This window comes from Scyliorhinus canicula, chromosome 5, assembly GCF_902713615.1.
Source record: "Scyliorhinus canicula chromosome 5, sScyCan1.1, whole genome shotgun sequence".
NCBI classification, from domain to species: domain Eukaryota; kingdom Metazoa; phylum Chordata; class Chondrichthyes; order Carcharhiniformes; family Scyliorhinidae; genus Scyliorhinus; species Scyliorhinus canicula.
This window is the reverse complement of record NC_052150.1, coordinates 72,409,073-72,428,442: the sequence shown is the minus strand read 5'-3', so window position 1 is coordinate 72,428,442 and position 19,370 is coordinate 72,409,073. Positions and strand designations below refer to the sequence as shown.

The window sequence follows — 19,370 nt, the reverse complement described above, 5'->3', positions numbered from 1 at the left end:
GTTTCAAGTCGAGAGCGACGCTTCAGACGTCGCTCTAGCCGCCACACTCAACCAGGCAGGCATGCCCGTGGCATTCTTTTCACAAACACTTCATGCCTCCGAAATTCGGCACGCCTCTGTCGAAAAAGAGGCCCAAACCATCGTTGAAGCTGTGCGGCATTGGGGGCATTACCTGGCCGGCAGGAGATTCACTCTCCTCACTGACCAATGGTCGGTAGCCTTCATGTTTAACAACACACAGGGGGGCAAGGTCAAAAACGATAAAATCTTGAGGTGGAGGATCGAGCTCTCCACCTACAACTACGAGATTTTGTATCGCCCCGGTAAGCTCAACAACCCCCCCGATGCCCTATCCCGAGGTACATGTGGACTGGCTCCGGACTCTGCAGGACATTCTTTGTCACCCGGGATCATACATTTGTACCACTTCATGAAGGCCCGCAATCTGCCCTGCTCCGTCGAGAAAGTCAGGGCAATCAACAGAGACTGCCAGGTCTGTGCGGAGTGCAAACCGCACTTCTACCAGCCGGACCGTGCGTGCCTGGTGAAGGCCTCCCGCCCCTTTGAACGCCTCAGCGTGGACTTCAAAGGGCCCCTCCACTCCAACGACCGAAACACGTACTTCCTCAGTGTGGTCGATGAGTATTCCAGATTCCCCTTCGCCATCCCATGCCCTGATATGATGTCTGCCACCGTCATCAAAGCCCCTCAACATCAACTTCGCTCTGTTCGGCTTCCCCGCCTATGTCACAGCGACAGGGGATCCTCATTCATGAGCGATAAGCTGCGTCAGTTCCTGCTCAACAAGGGTATTGCCTCGAGCAGGACGACCAGCTAAAATCCCCAGAGAAACGGGCAGGTGGAGAGGGAGGGCCGTCCAGCTGGCCCTACGGTCAAGAAATCTACCGGCTTCCCGCTGGCAGGAAGTCCTCCCCGATGCACTGCACTCCATTCGGTCACTCCTATGCACTGCGACTAATGATACACCCTATGAACGTCTCTTTGCCTTCCCCAGGGAGTCCACCTCCGGGCTGTTGCTCCCAACTTGGCTTGCAGCTCCAGGACCCGTACTCCTCCGTAAGCACGTTCGATTCCACAAGGCGGACCCGTTGGTTGAAAGGGTACAGCTACTCCACGCCAACACACAGTACGCCTACGTAGCGTACTCCGACGGCCGCCAAGATACTGTCTCCCTCAGGGACCCGGCACCAGCAGGTTCCCCACACACACACACCCCTCCGGCCCGGCGCCACCCTCCCCTTCCCCGGCGCACTCAGCCGCAACTCCCGAACCAGGACAATCCGCCCTCCCCTTGCCCATGTCTGAGGATGACGAGGATTTCGGCACGCTCCCGGAGTCACCGAGGACCAGACCGACACCGGAATCGCTGCCACCACTGCGGCGCTCCCAGCGGCAGATCAAGGCTCCGGACCGACTGAACCTGTAACTTGATCGGGACTCTTGAAACATCATCCTTTTGTATAATACTCCTCCACCCCACTGGACTCGATTTTTTTTCTCTCTATATTTTAAATCATGTACTTGTATATAGTTCTCCACCACCCCACCGGACTCAATTTTAACAGGGGGTGAATGTGGTAATTACCACTGATGTGTATATTAGGTGATTTGTGGTAAGGCCCTGTACTACAGGTACGGGGATTGATCCCTGCCTGCTGGCTCCGCCCAGTAGGCAGAGTATAAATATGTGTGCTCCTTGTACAGCAGCCATTTCGCCAGCTGCTATAGGAGGCCACACATCTTAGTGTATTAAAGCCTCGACTGTATCCAACTCTCGTCTTTGTGCAATTGATTGTGCATCAAGCGGAGAATTGTAATTTAGCGTGAACCCGGTGCTGACCATGTTTTCGGCATCACGACCGATTCTCCTGCCTTATTTCCTTTCCCGATTTTGGCGCAGCCGATAGAGAATCCCACCTCAATGCTTTGTGTGTAGCTAATGGTCACATTTAGCTTTCTCCTTGCAAATCCAAGGATTCTGTTTGCATTATTTACAGCATGGGATGTACCCAGATGTAGTCATTTGATAGGAGGAAACCAAGGTTCGGCTTGACGGATGGATGTTTTACTCCCACCATACTGTATGTAAAAGTCTTAGGCTGCCTGCATCATGTGGGTTGGAAATGATTTGCTCTGTATGCAACCTCTCTCAGTGCATCTAAGTCCTCCTGTACTTGGTTGTCTTGTCTTGTCCACAAATAGAGCAGCTGTTTGCAAGGAGCTTGATTTTGGTGCCAAGATTAGTTCTATCACCATGTCATTTATGTACATCAGGAACATGAGGGGACTGATGTAACTGATACTGAATGTGAATTTTCCCTATCACCACCAGATTAACCTCTCTTGGTTAGCCAAGTTTATATCCGTTGTCGGGATTCACCTCTTTCCTGAAATTTTACGCAGGAGCTTTAGGTGAGCCACAGAACTCAATGCTTGACTAAAGTCTAGTATCTGAATATCAATTTGTGCTCCATATCTTGATCCAGGTAATGCATAATCTCTTCCACAGTATTCACAATTTAGAATCATATAATCTACAAGGCACAAGGATGCCATTCGGCCCATCAAGTCTGCACCAGCCCTTGGAAAGCGCACTCTATTTAACCACACCTCCACCCTAACCCTGTAACCCAGTAACCCCACGTAACCTTTTGTTCATTAAGGGGTAATTTAGCATGGCCAATCCTGCACATCTTTGGACTGCGGGAGGAAACTGGAGCACCTGGAGGAAACACTCCAGACACGGGAGAAAGGGCAAATTCCACACAGACAGTCACCCAAGGCCGGAATTGAACCTGAACTCCTGGAACTGTGAGGCAGCAGTGCTAACTACTGTGCGGCCGTGCCACCAATAAGTTGCAACCATCATGTGTGTGCTTTCAAGAATCCATGCTGATAAGTTTTCATATGTTCCTGTAAACAGACAATGAATTGGTGGGAAATGATGTGTTCTAGTATTTTACAACAAATGTAAGTGAGTGAGATTGATCTCCTGATAGCAGGAGTAATGGATTGCCTTTGTTGAAGGTGCTTTAGATGTTCGTAGCTAACTAATCTATTGGGAACTTTCCTTCATTGATTGACAGGTTGTATACTTTAGTAAGTTCCAATGCTACTTCTGCAACAAGTTTCTTCATTATTCTGATTACTCTCACGAGGACCATGGGGAATCACTGATTGATCTCCCCGTGGACTTCGTAGAATATGAGTTCCCGTGGTGAGTGGGAGGAGACTCCCCCAGCTGGGGCTGATTAGTGGGACTTTTAAAAGCTCCCAGACCCGGACCGGAAGTTCCCCACAGTCTTGGTTGGGACATTTGTTTTGTGTTCTGTGGTAGTGGCTTTATTTTCAGTTTAATATAAACCAGTTTGGACTTTCACTCTGTGCCTCCTGGAATTATTACATTGGCAACGAGGATAAAGCATGGGATCCTGAGCAACCTTTTCGAAACTCTCCGACAACTCGAGTAATAAAGAAAACAAAAATAAAAACCGGGAAATGCCCTTGTTTGGAAAGCTTGAGCCTCATGATGCACATGTGGAGGACTGGTCCCAGTATGCCGAACAGATATGCGACTTCTTCATGTCAACATCATAGAAGGGGATGACGGATGTAAAATAATCCTTTTGATAAGATTATGTGGGATGGTGAGCAATAAAAAAATATAGATGTTCCCATCATGATGTAGATTTGTGTAACTCATTGGTGATATATACGGGGCAGCAGGGTAGCATGGTGGTTAGCATAAATGCTTCACAGCTCCAGGGTCCCAGGTTCGATTCCCGGCTGGGACACTGTCTGTGTGGAGTCTGCACGTCCTCCCCCTGTGTGCGTGGGTTTCCTCCGGGTGCTCCGGTTTCCTCCCACAGTCCAAAGATGTGCGGGTTAGGTGGATTGGCCATGCTAAATTGCCCGTAGTGTCCTAATAAAAGTAAGGTTAAGGGGTGGTTGTTGGGTTACGGGTATAGGGTGGATACGTGGGTTTGAGTAGGGTGATCATGGCTTGGCACAACATTGAGGGCCGAAGGGCCTGTTCTGTGCTGTACTGTTCTATGTTCTATAACAAGCGGGGCTCCAACGTTCAGCATTATTAAGAGTTTAACTTATCCTGCAGCCCCTGACACTAAAACATTCGATGAGCTTGTAGATCTAGTAAAGAACTGTTACAACCCAAAACCATCCACAATCCTCCAGTTTTACTGAATTAACACGGCTGGGAGGACCCCTGGGGAAGCTGCGACAGAATTCTGGGCTGGATTAAGGAAGACGGCCGAATACAGCGACTTTAGACCATCCCTGACCGGCTAGTGGGATCAATAATGTTGCAATGCAAAACAATTATTGAAAGACCTTAAACAGACCTTCTGTAGACCTCAATATAAGTAAAAACTTACAGCCGATATTTTACAATCGTAATAGACCATAATCCCTACTAGGCCTTTTCAAAGAGGATAAAGCAATGCCCCTTCATCGCCTCGGCTCAGATCCAACAGTGCATTATTGTTAGCCACTTATGAATACTCTCTTGGGCAGCGCCCAGGAATGCACGTTGCCAACGTGGATGCCCTGAGTCACCACCATTGCCCATAAATGTCATCCCTCTGAGGATCATATAGTGCAATTTTGCAACTGTGAACCCAGAAGGCCCCACACTTGTAAAATTGCACTATATGATCCTCAGTGGCGTATTGTGAGGTCACCACACCGGTGACAGGGAGCCCTTCCTCATATGACAATAGCTGGGTGTAGGAGATGGCATCACGAGTAGTCATCCTCTGCCCATCTCAGCCTCCAATCCTGACGGAATTACATGATGGAAAACCCGGGTTATCCAAGGTCAAAATGCTTGGAAGGAGCTACACCTTGTGGCAGGGCTCAATACAGACATACAAACTGGTGAAACAGCGCTCATTGTACCAGGTGAACCAGAATCTCCCACCTTTGGCCTCTTTGTCCCCATGGGAATGGCCAGGAAGAAAATGGGTACGGGTGGATGTCGACTTTGCTGGCCCATTCTTGCGATCCATCTTCCTTATTATGGTTGACACCCATTGAAAATGATTAGAAATGCATCATATGTCTTTCACCACTTCTCATGCAATAGTAGAAAAATTCTGTACCAACAGCATACCAAAGCTCCTCTTATTCAATAATGGTACCCCCTTTATCCAGTGGATAATATCAGGCATTCATGAAGTCGAACGATGCTGTGCCATCCATTGTCTAATGGCCTGGTCAAAACCAGAATGAAGAAAAAGTCTGCTGGTTACCTGGATACAAAATTGGCCCAATTCCACTTTGGTTATAGAACAAGACCGAACATGACGATGGGAGTCGTACCAGTGGAATTATTAATGGGATGGCGACTGTGAACCATGTTCAGCTTGCTGATTCCCAACAGTGTGTGCGTGTCCCGGGGGGGGGGGGGGGGGGGGGGGGGGGGGGGGTATTCAAAGTAGGAGGCCCAAAAAAAGGAACTATGACACCTGAAGGCCCAAAAGAGCCTTCAGTGCAGAAGATGCTATCAATGTGCGAACTTTGGAGATAGCTCCACTTGGATCCCCGGAATAGTGTGCAGGAAACGACCTGGTCCGGTTTCTTACAAAGTCAAAGTCCAAAGGAAGGCCGTGAAAAAATAGCTGGACCACCTGAGAAGCAGGTCACCCACTCCAGGGGAGATGATTTCAGCAGAGATGATGCCGTTGACACCTGTTGCGACTACCTTAGGCAAGGGACTCAGCCTATGGAGGACCTGAGAGTAATTTCCCCCCTGACAATGAAAATTTGAAGTCCAAAATGGAGACTGAGAAGATTGAGTTGCCATAGGAGGTCAGCATCGAAGATGAGCTTCCATCTGTGATCATTTAGCTCGCAACAAGGAAACAACAATCCCCAGTCCTCTTCACCCCCCACCGCCACCGCCCCCCCCCCCCGCCAACGATCGAGCACCACCTGCCACTGACTTGAGGTGTGTTTCAAGTGATGGAAGAAGCCTCATCACCGCAGAAGTGAAGGGTTGATTCTGACTTGAGGGGTGGGGTATGATCACCCTCACGAGGACCACTGGGGATCGCTGACTGATCTCCCCTTTGGCTTCTTAGAATACGAGTTCCCATGGTGAGCGGACGGAGACCCACCCAGCTGGGACTCGTTAGCGGGACCATTAAATGTAGTTCCCAGACCAGGATTTGTAGTTCCCGATAGTCCTGGGCTGGGACATTTGTCTTGTGTGCCGTGTTAAGAGTCTTTATTTTCAGTTTAAAATAAACCAATTTAGCCTTTCACTCCACACCTCCTGGAATTATGTCCACTGATATTTCATCAAGTTTACATGCTTTTGTGCTGGTCCAAACCCTTTAGGAGTTTATTTACACTTCAGCAATATCGTTATCAAAGCTCGGCATGGTTTGGATTGGGGGATGCATTAATTGATGGAAATATGGTGGAGTCATTTGGATTAGTGCTGATCAATACCGTTTATTCATGGCTTCTTGTTTCCTGAAACATCTGGCATTAGTTTAGTGATGTGGTGAAGATTGCCACAGAGCTGTAGAGTTAGCGGGTGTAGAGAGAGAAGGCAGGGCAGAATCCTGTTTTTCCTGACTCACAAGGAATCGCCACAAAGAAATGAAAGAAAATACCTTAAGTATTTTAAGATGACCATGTGAGCCTTTTGTGATTTCGTCAAAATAGTGCAATATCAACGACCTGACGAACCTGCAACTTCCACATTTTAAAAAGACCCCATGGCCTCTGGTGGGGAGCCTCCACACCACTTGAATACTGGCAGTTAAAATGACAGGCGGCGGTAATGCAGTGCTATATACTCAACCATCATTCTGATCCTCTGTCTCTTCCCGTACCAGCCTCCCCGGACAGGCGCCGGAATGTGGCGACTAGGGGCTTTTCACAGTAACTTCATTGAAGCCTACTCGTGACAATAAGCGATTTTCATTTTCATTTCCTGCTGCCCCTTTGGGTGAAAATATGGGCAATTCTGCAGCAAGCTTATCCAGGAAGTGAGATATTTGAATTGGAGTTTTATAAGGATTTTAATAATGTAATAATTTTAGATTGGCTGCTCTTCTGAGGCATTCTAAATGATTTAACAGCATTACTGTGCTCAGCCTTTGAGGCCCTTGTGCTCCTCAGCCATTAATAAGTATTGCTGCCACTTAACAGCGAGCTGTCCTGGGCTGATAAGAACAATATCGGGCATCCCAAAACCTGGGCAGAATGACCTGAGGCCCCTAGCCAATTGCACGAAATGGCCCATTTATCAGAAAATAGTAGTTACACTGACAGCTGTATTCCATGACCAGAAAATCTCAGACAACAACGCCATAATTTTCCAATTAGCCTCCTGCAGTGAGCAAAGCCCCGGTGGTGCTGCTGGACTGTGGACAATTCTGCCTGTGGTGTTCTTAGTCTGAATTAAGTCATTCTGCTAATTTCCATTTATTAACTGCTCATTAATCCACATGTATCTCACACCTTGCATATTTCACCTGCTAAACTAGATGCAGAATATTTGCGGAGCCCGTCAAACAAGGAACTGAGATGGACAAAATTACATTAAAAAAAAAACATGCTGTGTAAAATAAAAGGAGACTCAATGAGCTGTGAATCAGGGAACCTGGAAGAATGGTTTCATGTTGCGCCATTTTATTTCTGCATCAGAATTGGAAAAATGGTGGGGGCATAAAACAATCAAATCTGCCACTGAGTACAAAATTATGTAATAATGTCCATGGCAGTTGATTTGCAGAGCATTACATGTCCTGGAGAGAATGCATCAAATCAATAGAGGAGCGTTCTTTATGATTAGTTAATATCAGTATTCACGCTGCTTCAATAGATAATCCAATCCCTACCCATCTGGGTGGTCTCAGCAGTCATTGCTTAATTTGTGTTGCACAATATTTGTGTGTGATCTCTGGCATGGTAATGGCCATACAATTGTGAACTCATCTTTGGAAATCAGCAGCACATTGATGAGTTTCTTTTTCATTTTCTTACACAAATTTTTGCTATTTTTGCCCCTTCGCGTAATATTTCAACAGGTATAGTGAGGCAAGCAAAGCTTCAAATTTCCCAATAGCTGTAAACCATATTCTAACCATCTCAAATGCAAGTTTATGGTAAATTGTGCCCCATAAATATTTAACTCTGAATTTTTAATTATTCTTCATTTGCAAGCCTCCTCTATCTTTGAGGTAATACTTATTTTCTTTAATATAAACTTACTTCTGTGAATTAATTCCATCAATAGCTCTAATCATCCTTTCATTTAATTCCTCCTCAAATCTCCTTTTCTGCGACTTTGTTCTGCAAAAATAAAAATGGTTATCTATAAATGTACAGCATGGGATACTTTGTAATCAGGCAATCGTCACAAACACTGAAGTATTTCACAAAAGTATCTGAGGATTCCCATCATGCTTTCTTCATCACCAAATGCACAGAAATCTTGCATGTAATTACTTGCATACACTGACCTAGAAATTATGCTCCAGGATATGAAGCGCCATAACTCCAAAAAATGGGGCAGGCCCTAGTTACATAAAGGGCAGAATTTTATGCTCCCGGCAAGGCATGTTCTGAAGCACGAGAAACATAAAATTGAATGGTCAGGATCCCCGACCGGAAACCCACCCACCCAAACACAGAGGCATTTCACATTTGGGAAGGCTGGGTCTCGGGCAGGAAACACTAATAAACCCTGAAGTGGCCAATTAATGGCTACTTGAAGATCTTATCCCGCCCAGCCTCAAATTTTAGGCTACAGGAGCGGGTGCAGGTAGGGTGGAAAAGTGACATTAAACCTTTTCCTGCACCTTGGGTGGGAAAGGGGCGGGTGCTCTCTCTGAAGACACCCTCCGAGTTGGGCCACCCTCCCCCCTGGTATATTGGGATTCCGGTACCTCCTTCCGTCCCTGGCCTCCCCCCATCCCCCTCCCCCCAAGGTTCCTGACCTTCACCCTCCTGGAATTTACCTTTACAAAATACCTGGGCCTTAATTCCAGGCAGAGCGCTGAAGTACCGCTTGTGGCCACTGTAGCGTTGTGCCAGCTCGGTTGAAGAGCTGTCGGCCAATCTGATTAACCAACAGCTCTGGCAGGCAAGACTTCCTTCCAAGGATGGACAGAAGTCTCGCCCAACGCCAATCAACGCTCAAGTGAGCATTAAATGGTAGTGGGAGTTTTAGATTCGGCAACTGCACGTTAGGGGCCAACTCTCGGAATGGCGAGCACCGATTGCTTGGCACCCTAAAAATCATACTCTAAGTTTTGCCTGTGCTACCAGTTAATTAGGAGACTTGTGGAGACTGGAGACGGTAAGAGTGGTACTTGGACTTCCTGTGTATGTAGCTATCAGAAGCCGAGGGTGTTTTTAGAGGCCATTGCACCAGAAGAGGTGGATCTGCCACTTCTGTAGCAGACGTGTGCTTGTGTGTTTGTTTGTGTGTGTTGGGACTTGTGTGTGTTTGTGGAATCTAGGCCTTGATGATAATTGGGACATTTGATGAGATAATGTGCAGGCGTTATCAAGCATTTTGATTGTTTTTCAGGTAAAATGGGCTCAGTTTCTGGCCAAGGTCTTGTGCTCAATATGTAGTGTCGGATTGCCCAATGACATGTTGAAATATGGGCATTTTGGGAGAAATTGTGTACATGCATTTTTAAAAAAAGTATTTCTATTCCTAATTTTCAACATTTCCATATTTTACAACAATAATAAACCCACCCAACACATTAAACCCCCCATCCCCATACCTCCCACTCCCCTCCATCGCTCCTTCAACGTTTAGCACAGGGCTAAATCGCTGGCTTTGAAAGCAGACCAAGGCAGGCCAGCAGCACGGTTCAATTCCCGTAACAGCCTCCCCGAACAGGTGCCGGAATGTGGCGACTAGGGGCTTTTCACAGTAACTTTATCTGAAGTCTACTTGTGACAATAAGCGATTTTCATTTTATTTCATTTCGATCAGTGAGGTGAAGGCTAAGACATCTGATCCCGCTCCCGGCTGCAACTCCAACTAGTGTGACACCCCGAATATGGCTTTCAGAACTCCACGTCAATATGCAACCCCAGAAATGGTGCTGAAAACTGACCTCCAAAACCTTTCCAACTTCGGGAAGGAACAAAACATCTGTACATGATTCGCAGGACCCCTCCGACATTGCTCACAGACATCTTCCAACCCCTCAAACTGCCGGATCATCCTTGATTTTGTCAGGTGCACCCTGTACACCACCTTCAGCTGTATCAGCCCCAGCCTCGCCCACAAAGATGAGGCATTCGCCCAAAATGGAGGTAGGTGCTATCGGGAAGGTTGGGAAGACCTTTCATGCAAAGTGCCGGACCTGCATGTACTGGAAGCTCTCCCCCTGAGCCAGACTAAACTTCTCATTCAGCTCTTCCAAACTCGCAAACTGCCCTCCAGAAGCAAATTCTTCATCTCCCTAATCCCCCTCTCCTCCCATCCCCAGAACCGCATCCATCCTCCCCGGCTCAAATCCATGATTTCCTTGATCGGCATTCCGCCCCGACCTCGCTCCCAAACGAAAATGCTGCCAAAACTGCCCAAATCTTCAGCTAAGGGGCGGCATGTAGCGCAGTGAATAGCACTGTGACTGCGGTGCTGAGGACCCGGGTTCGAATCCCGTCCCTGGGTCACTGTCCGTGTGGAGTTTGCACATTCTCCCCATGTCTGCGTGAGTTTCACCCCCACAACCCAAAGATTTGCAGGTTAGATGGATTGGCCACGCTAAATTGTCCCTTAATTGAAAAAAAAAATTGGGTATTCTAAATTTATATATATAAAAAAAATGTTCAGCGCGGCCACCACCGCTGGACTCGCTGAATACTTCCATGGGCCACCGGGAACAGCGCCATTGCCAATGACTCCCCACATGAGCCCACCTTCATCCTTACTCACAAAGCCCCACCTCCCTGTTCCACCCCTGAACCATTTGTGCATTTGCTGCCCAATAATGGTACATCAGATTTCGAAGACCCAACCACTGCTGCCCCATCTGCAGCACCACCTTCTTTATCCTGGCTACCTTCCTCACTCATACAAGTGAAGAGATCAGCCTATCCACCCCCTTCAAAAATGCCTTTGGCAAAAAGACCGGCAGGCACTCAAGCAAAAATTGTGGTAAAATGATCATTTTCATTTCTTGTACCCAGCCCGTCAGCCGACAGAGGCAGATTATCCCACCTCGACAGATCAGCCTTCATCCTCCCCACCAAACTAGAGAAATTCAACTTCCGAAGACCCTCCCAGTCCTGGGCCATCTGCACCCCCAGATACTTAAAGTGAGACGCTGCCAAACTGAAATGGAATGGCAGCACTGCACCCCCCCCCCCCCCCCCCCCCCCCACACCTCCCCCCTGGAGAGGAACAAGGATACCCTATATTCCATCACCCCCTCACTGTCCCGTTCGACAACTCTGAACTTCTCAGCGGAATGGCCAAGGGCTCTATAGCCAATCCAAACAGAATGGGGGACATGGCGCACCCATGCCTTGTTCCCCGGTGCAATGAAAAATACCCCAAATTCATATCATTCGTGCACACACTCGCTATCGGCTCCTTATACAACAACTGCACCCATGTCACAAACTTCAGCCGAATCCCAAATTTCTCCGACACCGCAATCAAACAACTCCACTCCACCCAATCAAACTACTTTTCGGGATCTAACACTAGCACCACCTCCAACTCCCTTCCCTCTGCCGGAGAAAGCACCACATTCCGCAGCCTCCTCACATTCAAAGGCACCTGCCAGCCCTCAACCCAATCACCCTCGGAAGGCACACTTCCAACCTTAACATCAGCACCTCCGCCAATATCTTGCCGTCCACATTCAACAGAGATATGGGCCGGTACGACTCACTCCACCAAGTCCTTATCCTTAAGCAGCAAGAGATAGAGGCTTCCCTCATCGTTTTCGGCAAGGCCTCCCATGACCATCGCGTCCTCGAATCTTTCCACTAGCAGCGGCACCAGTTTGTCCCAACTTTTCTTGTAAAATTCAACCAGGAACCCAACCGGCCCCAATGCCTTCCCTGCCTGCATCTTCCCGATTGCCGCCTTCATTTCTTCTAACCCCCACCAGCCCACCCTGTCCCACCTTCTCCACTTCACCCACCCTCGGGCACATATACACCCTCAAATACCTGCTCATTTCCCTGGTGGCTCTGACTTAGACAAGTCCCGATAAAACACCTCAAAAACCTTTTTAAGCTGCTCCGGGGCCACCACCAACTCCCCTGTCCTATCCCGTTCATAAGAACTAGGAGCAGGAATAGGCCATCTGGCCCCTCAAGCCTGCCCTGCCATTCAATGAGATCATGGCTGATCTTTTTTGGACTCAGCTCCACTTTCCGGCGCGAACACCATAACCCTTAATCCCTTTATTCTTCAAAAAATTATCTATCTTTACCTTAAAAACATTTAATGAAGGAGCCTCAACTGCTTCACTGGGCAAGGAATTCCAAAGATTCACAACCCTTTGGGTGAAGAAGTTCCTCCTAAGCTCAGTCCTAAATCAACTTCCCCTTATTTTGAGGCTATGCCCCCTAGTTCTGCTTTCACCCGCCAGTGGAAACAAGCTGCCCGCATCTATCCTATCTATTCCCATCATAATTTTATATGTTTCTATAAGATCCCTCCGCATCCTTCTAAATTCCAGCGAGTACAGTCCCAGTCTACTCAACTTCTCCTCATAATCCAACCCCTTCAGCTCTGATATTAACCTTGTGAATCTCCTCTGCACACCCTCCAGCGCCAGAAAGTCCTTTCTCAGGTAAGCAGACCAAAACTGAACACAATACTCCAGGTGGGGCCTCACTAACACCTTATACAATTGCAGCATAACCTCCCTAGTCTTAAACTCCATCCCTCTAGCAAAGAAGAACAAAACTCCATTTGCCTTCTTAATCACCTGCTGCACCTGTAAACCAACTTTTTGCGACTCATGCACTAGTACACCCTGGTCACTCTGCAAGTGGCATGTTTTAATATTTTATCATTTAAATAATAATCCCTTTTGCTGTTATTCCTACCAAAATGGATAACCTCACATTTGTCAACATTGTATTCCATCTGCCAAACCCTAGCCCATTCACTTAACCTATCCAAATCCCTCTGCTGACTTCCGGTATCCTCTGCAATTTTTGCTTTACCACTAATCTCAGTGTCGTCTGCAAACTTGGACACATTGCACTTGGTCCCCAACTCCAAATCATCTGTGTAAATTGTGAACAATTGTGGACCCAACACTGATCCCTGAGGGACATCACTAACTACTGATTGCCAATCAGGGAAACACCCATTAATCCCCACTCTTTGCTTTCTATTAATTAACCAATCCTCTATCCATGCTACTACTTTACCCTTAATGCCATGCATCTTTATCTTATGCAGCAATCTTTTGTGTGGCACCTTGTCAAAAGCTTTCTGGAAATCCAGATATACCATATCCATTGGCTCCCCGTTATCTACCGCACTGGTAATGTCCTCAAACAATTCCACTGAATTAGTTACGCTCGAACTGCCCTTTATGAATCCATGCTGCATCTGCCCAATGGGACAATTTCCATCCAGATGCCTTGCTATTTCTTCCTTGATGATAGATTCCAGCATCTTCCCTACTACCGAAGTTAAGCTAACGGGCCTATAATTACCCGCTTTCTACCGGCCTCCTTTTTTAAACAGTGGTGTCACGTTTGCTAATTTCCAATCTGCCGGGACCACCCCAGAGTCTAGTGAATTTTGGTAAATTATCACTAGTGCATTTGCAATTTCCCAAGCCATCTCTTTTAGTACTCTGGGATGCATTCCATCAGGGCCAGAAGACTTGTCTACCTTTAGCCCCATTAGTTTGCCCATCACTACTTCCTTAGTGATAACAATCATCTCAAGGTCCTCACCTGTCATAGCCTCATTTCTATCAGTCACTGGCACCCGAAGTATCTTCATTGCCACGGCATGCCTATGAAGCTGACCTGCCAACATACGACCCACCTTCTCCCTGTACTCATAGACGGCCCCTCTCACCCTTCTCAGCTGACGCACCACTTTCCCCGTGGACAGCAGGTCGAACCTCACATGCCACTCCTTTTTCTTTGCCTGGAGCCCAGGATTCAGGTCCCCTGCATACCTCCCATCTACGTCAACAATCTCTCCTATCAACCGTTGGCATTTCTCGCTCTCCTCCCTATCTACCTTAGCCTTAAATGAGATCACCTCCCACCTCAACACTGTCTTAAGAGTCTCCCAAACCATCGACGGTGAGACCTCCCCCCCCCCCCCCCTACAATTAAGCCCCACATAATCCTCAATCACTTTCCCTATCTTGTCACAGAAGCTTCGATCTGTCACTAACCCCACATCCATTTTCAAGCCCAGCCTCTGGAGAGGCTTCTCCAAAACCTCATCCATCCAATGCGGAGCGTGGTCTGAGATCACAATTGCCGAATACTCTGTCCTATTAACTCCAGCCAACATCACCTCCACACCATGAAAAATCAATCCTTGTGAACACCTTGTGCACCAGGGAAGAAAACAAACCCTCCCGATCCCTCGGGTGTAAAAATCCCCATGGATTAAACCACCCATCTCCCTCATAAGCCCGGTCAATGTCTCTCCCCCCCCCCCCCTTCCTGATGGGGTCAGCGAACATGGCTGGGACCCGTCTACCCTCAGCTACAGCAAGCCCCCCCCAAATCAATTGATGGGTATCCAAATCCGGACTGCAGCTAGCGCTTTCTTCACGAACCACCTCCCCAATTGGGAGCATCTACGCTCACCAACGCCACCAACCTTCCCTCCAGCGCACCTGTTAATTGTGTACATTCATATGAAATGTCTCCTTGCTGATTTAGTTGAGATATCAGCTAGTTGGAGTAAATGTGTTAATCCCTCCGCCAAATTGTAGTTAAGGAATTTCAGACGAATGTGTTAGCCATTCCTATATTAACTCCTTATAGCATCATTTCACAGTCACTGTTCCAGAACCTTAATAATCTTGAATCTGAGAGGAGTGATCAGGAAAACAGCCAATGGGAATAATGAGTTAGAACCTGAGCATGAAAGATGATAGTGACACTGACCTTTCTGTGCGTCGACGGAAATGGTACTGAACCATAGGTACATCCTGCAAAAGTGGAATATTATTTGATCATTGTTATCTGGAAAAAAATCAAAACAGTAAGAAAACACACCATTTCATGGTGTTGTCACACATTTGACACTGTTTAACTGTGTTTTTTTTTAATTCTCAGTTTTACGGGGCTGAAATTTTGGGCAGAACTTAGATCGGCCGTTTTATCACTCCATTTAAACCAAGTCCCAATTTCAACTGGGGAAGAGATGGGTGAGCTGACTCCTTGTCCCTTTGCCTTGAATGCGTATCTGTGGGGTTTGGGGCTATTGTGAAGTTTCATCAACTGTGATGCCATTAGAGCCAACAGAGATTTTGTTTGCTGAGAGCTGGTATGAATTCCACTTTGGGTGGGATGAGCAAAGGTCCCACGACTGTGCTGGAGAAAGGTAAACTATCCCAGAGCGGGTGGACTACCTCTTTAAAAAGAGCCACCTGCACCATGAGCAACATTCACAACAAATGCGAGCATTTTCCCGTTGCTCTTTCCTGGACCTCACTCTTGCCACTCACCCTGCACAGTTGCTATTCAATTTTCAGAGCAGATGTTAAGAAACATCTGTACGGTAATGAACCACTAGCCTTGACGATTTAAACAATCCCATCTTCATGATTTGGGACAGACTTTGCAGCGTTGGTGGCAGACAGGAGTCCTTCTCCATTGCACCTCTCCTGCTGAAGTGGGATTCTTGGAATTTAGGCCTCTATTTCTCAGTCTTGCATTGATAGCTTGATTTTTGCCTGTGCACACAACATATCAAGAACTTGTTTTTGGTCCTGAACTCACTTGGAATCAGCATTATTTTGTCCATTTAATTTTTTTAAATTTAGGCTTCACACTCTTCCCACCTCCAAACACACAACCCCACGCTGTGCATTAATTCCTGCATGAGAGGTAGGCAGACACGACATTGTGAAGCTGCTAATTTTCCATACATCCCTGCAGTACTTTAAATAAAAACAGAAGATTCATAAGTGAAAGCACGCATCTCATCGCTTCATGGCACAACACGAATAGAAGCCTGCTGTTATTGAAATGAAGTGAGCACACCAGTCAACCCATGTTTATAATTTGTAGCGTTCCAGATGAGAAACAGAATTTAGAAGAAAAGACAAATGGACCTAGGCAGATCGATTTATTTAAACATATGCTGATATTAATTTCAAGAGAGTCACATTCTGACAAAGGCTTATCAATATTTCTTTAAGTTATTATTTCTCTCATTTAATTCTTAGGAGGCTGGAGGATATGCTTAACCTGAGTAATGATGCAGCAAGACTAAAATTCAGTCGAGGCGGTCTTACACTTTTGCGGGCCCTGTACTCTTTCTTTTTGCAGGTCCTCCATGTCACACGCTGCATCCTGGTGATGTGGCAGGCCATCCCCAATGATGTCGAGCCCTGTCCCCAATGACTTCAAGCCCCACCACAATAATGTCAAGCCCCACCCCGAATTACATCTATGCCCTCCTGACCCCACCCACCCTCAGCTCACACAATGCAAGGCACAGAAACCCAGTCCAGGCACAGAAACCCAGTCCATCCCACTCACTCTCAGCCCAGCCTGGCTGGCCTTGGCCTCTAATCGAATCACTCCCGCCCCTGCTGGCCGCTCCTCTCCGATTCCCTGAGACATGACACCGGTGCTTGCCTGGCATCCTTCGCACCTCCCAACTGCTGTTCTGCTCACCTCTCAGCTCTCGCTCGGGCCACGATGACCACTTGTGCTCCTGGCTGGCTGCCGGGCTGCAGCTGCTGGTTATTTGCCCCTGCAGCTGCTCTCTTTCACTTGCCCCCCGGTCTGGTTGCTGCCCAGACCCCTCACTCTCAGCTCTGCCTGGCTGGCCTCTGGCTCTGGTCAAGTTGCCATGCTCCCTTTGGCTCTTGCTGACTTTTGAGGCACAATGCTGGCAGTTGCTTGGCCTTCTCTGAACCTCCTGATTGTTGCTCTGCTCACCTCTAACTCTGGTGGCCAGGCCTCGAGCCTTGATACTCGACAACCATGTGCTGCTGGCTGGGGCGGCAGCTGCTGCCCATCTGGCCTGGTGGCCTCTAGTCCTTTTGGTTGGCGTCGCAGGCTCACACCCTGATTTTAAGTCAGCGACCTCACTTTTGCCTCAGGCTGCCCACCAGACCGAGTGTCAGAAATCTGGGCGGCATTCTCCCCTACCCGGCAGGGCGGGGGGTCCCGGCGTAGGGGAGTGGCGCCAAACACTCCGTCGTCGGGCCTCCCCAAAGGTGCGGAATTCTCCGCACCTTTGGGGGCTAGGCCCGCGCCGGAGCGGTTGGCACCACGCCGACTGGCGGCAAAACCAGCACCAGCGGCCTTTCAGGCCCGCCACCGGGGCTGGCCGAAAGGCCTTCGCCGGTTCACGCATGCACGCTGGGGGATTCTCTTCTGCCTCCGCCATGGCGGAAGAGAAAGAGTGCCCCCACGGCACTGGCCCGCTCGCCGATCGGTGGGCACCGATCGTGGGCCTGGTCCGATCGCCCCGCGTCCCCCCCCCCCCCCCCAAGACCCCGGGGGCCCGCTCGCTCCGCCGATCCCGCCGCCACCAGAGGTGGTTCAAACCACGGCGGCGGGAGAGGCCTCCCAGTGGCGGGACTTCGGCTCATCGCGGGCCGGAGAATCGCCGCAGGGGGCTTGCCGATCGGCGCGGACGGCACGCCGATCGGCGGGGCGTGATTCCCACCCCTGCCAATTCCTGAGTGGCGGAGAATTTCTCCAACGGCGGGGGCGGGATTTTCGGCGGTCCCGGGCGATTCTCCGACCCTGCTGGGGGTCGGAGAATTTTGCCCCTGGTTTCTGCTTTCCATCTTGACTCAATGAAAGTTCTGAAAATTCACACCAATCCAGGAATTCCGTGTCTGAGCTGCTCTATATCAACCCCATCTCTGAACCTCAGGCAAACTGTTTTCATGCTCGAAAGGGGAGTTCAGCAATCAGAGCCCAACGTTGCTCTGTATTGCTTGCTGATATCAGCAAATTGAGAGCTACTAAGATTCTGATTTGTCTTCCCGTGGTGTTCCCACCATATCAATCATCTCTTCGTATGCCCCTGCCCCCATTGGCCAGGGCCCTGGGCTGCTGCACTGTGGGTTTCATTGAAAGTCCGCCTCTGAAATTCAGACTCTAGGGCCTGCTCCTGTGTGCGCAAAATATCAGATTACAAAACTGGTTTCACATGGTTGTAAAACCAGTTTGCGATCATCTGCGCCTATCATTGGCGGGCGGTGCTTCCCATCACCACACACCAAGAACCCTAATTTCAATACTTTAGCATCTCATTAATAGCCCTGCTCCCACACTGAATCATGAGCTGAATCACGCCAATGTGTTTCACAGCAGTTCATAAGCGACGTGCGTCTGGCAACCTGCACTTAGCTCGGAACTTCGAGGCTCATTTGCCCATCTTGCTTCAGGCAGCAGCACTCGTGGTCATCAGCGCCAGGCTTCCCTAGGCAGCACCGTATCGCTTTAGGCAGGCTCATGGGCAGGTCCCTATCTACCAGATCAGGAGTAAGGTCGGTCTGGCTTATTAACAGCTGCAGTGTTAGGGCTTGCTTAGAGAGTGGGGAGAAATGGCCTCAGTCAAGGGAAGAGGCTGCATGGCCAGCACCGTACTGGGGCAGGGGTTTATCCCAGGGCATGTGTTGATCTGTGCAAATGGCCTCAAGGTGGTGAGAGCTGAGGAGGCAGTCCCCAGAGGAGATGAGACCAGATGGAGATGTGAGGGCATGTGTGAGAGAGTGAGTGGTCTCTTGAGCTGGCAGTGAGTCACATGTCAGTGATTGAGATGGCTTTGTGAGTGTATGAGTTTAGAGTGATGCCATGGTTGACTTACCCTGGCAGCACGGATGATATCATTCATGTTTTCCTGCACTGGATGGCCAACCTCTTCTGTGCAGCATTGGCACTGACTGCCTCCCACGCTGGAGTGGTGAGATTGCTAGAAGTACTGCGGCCAGAGCAGGGGTACAGGACGTCACAGTGTCCTCCAATATGCAGTCCAGAGATGGGTCACTGAATTCTTGACTCCCTGAAGAGCTGGCTACTTACAAGGGCCCCAGGCAGAGGTACAGAGGCAATACAAGCAAAGCCATCTGCTCATGAGGACAACCTTTGAGCAGGCCATTTGGATTCTCAAGATGTGGGGTACTGGAAAGAGGCAG

General features: G+C 48.6%; 1 protein-coding gene across 4 annotated transcripts in view; it reads right to left on the bottom strand.

The window, feature by feature from the left end:
* Window positions 1-19,370, bottom strand: part of adcy2a (adenylate cyclase 2a) — an 840,666-nt gene that overhangs the window by 111,674 nt on the left and 709,622 nt on the right. For all 4 annotated transcript variants that reach the window (XM_038797200.1, XM_038797201.1, XM_038797204.1 and 1 more), the window contains exons 12-13: window positions 15,148-15,191; window positions 8,269-8,349 (exon numbers count right to left, since the gene is read on the bottom strand). In XM_038797200.1, coding sequence (XP_038653128.1) covers window positions 8,269-8,349; window positions 15,148-15,191 — 125 coding nt within the window. The remainder of the gene's footprint in view (window positions 1-8,268; window positions 8,350-15,147; window positions 15,192-19,370) is intronic.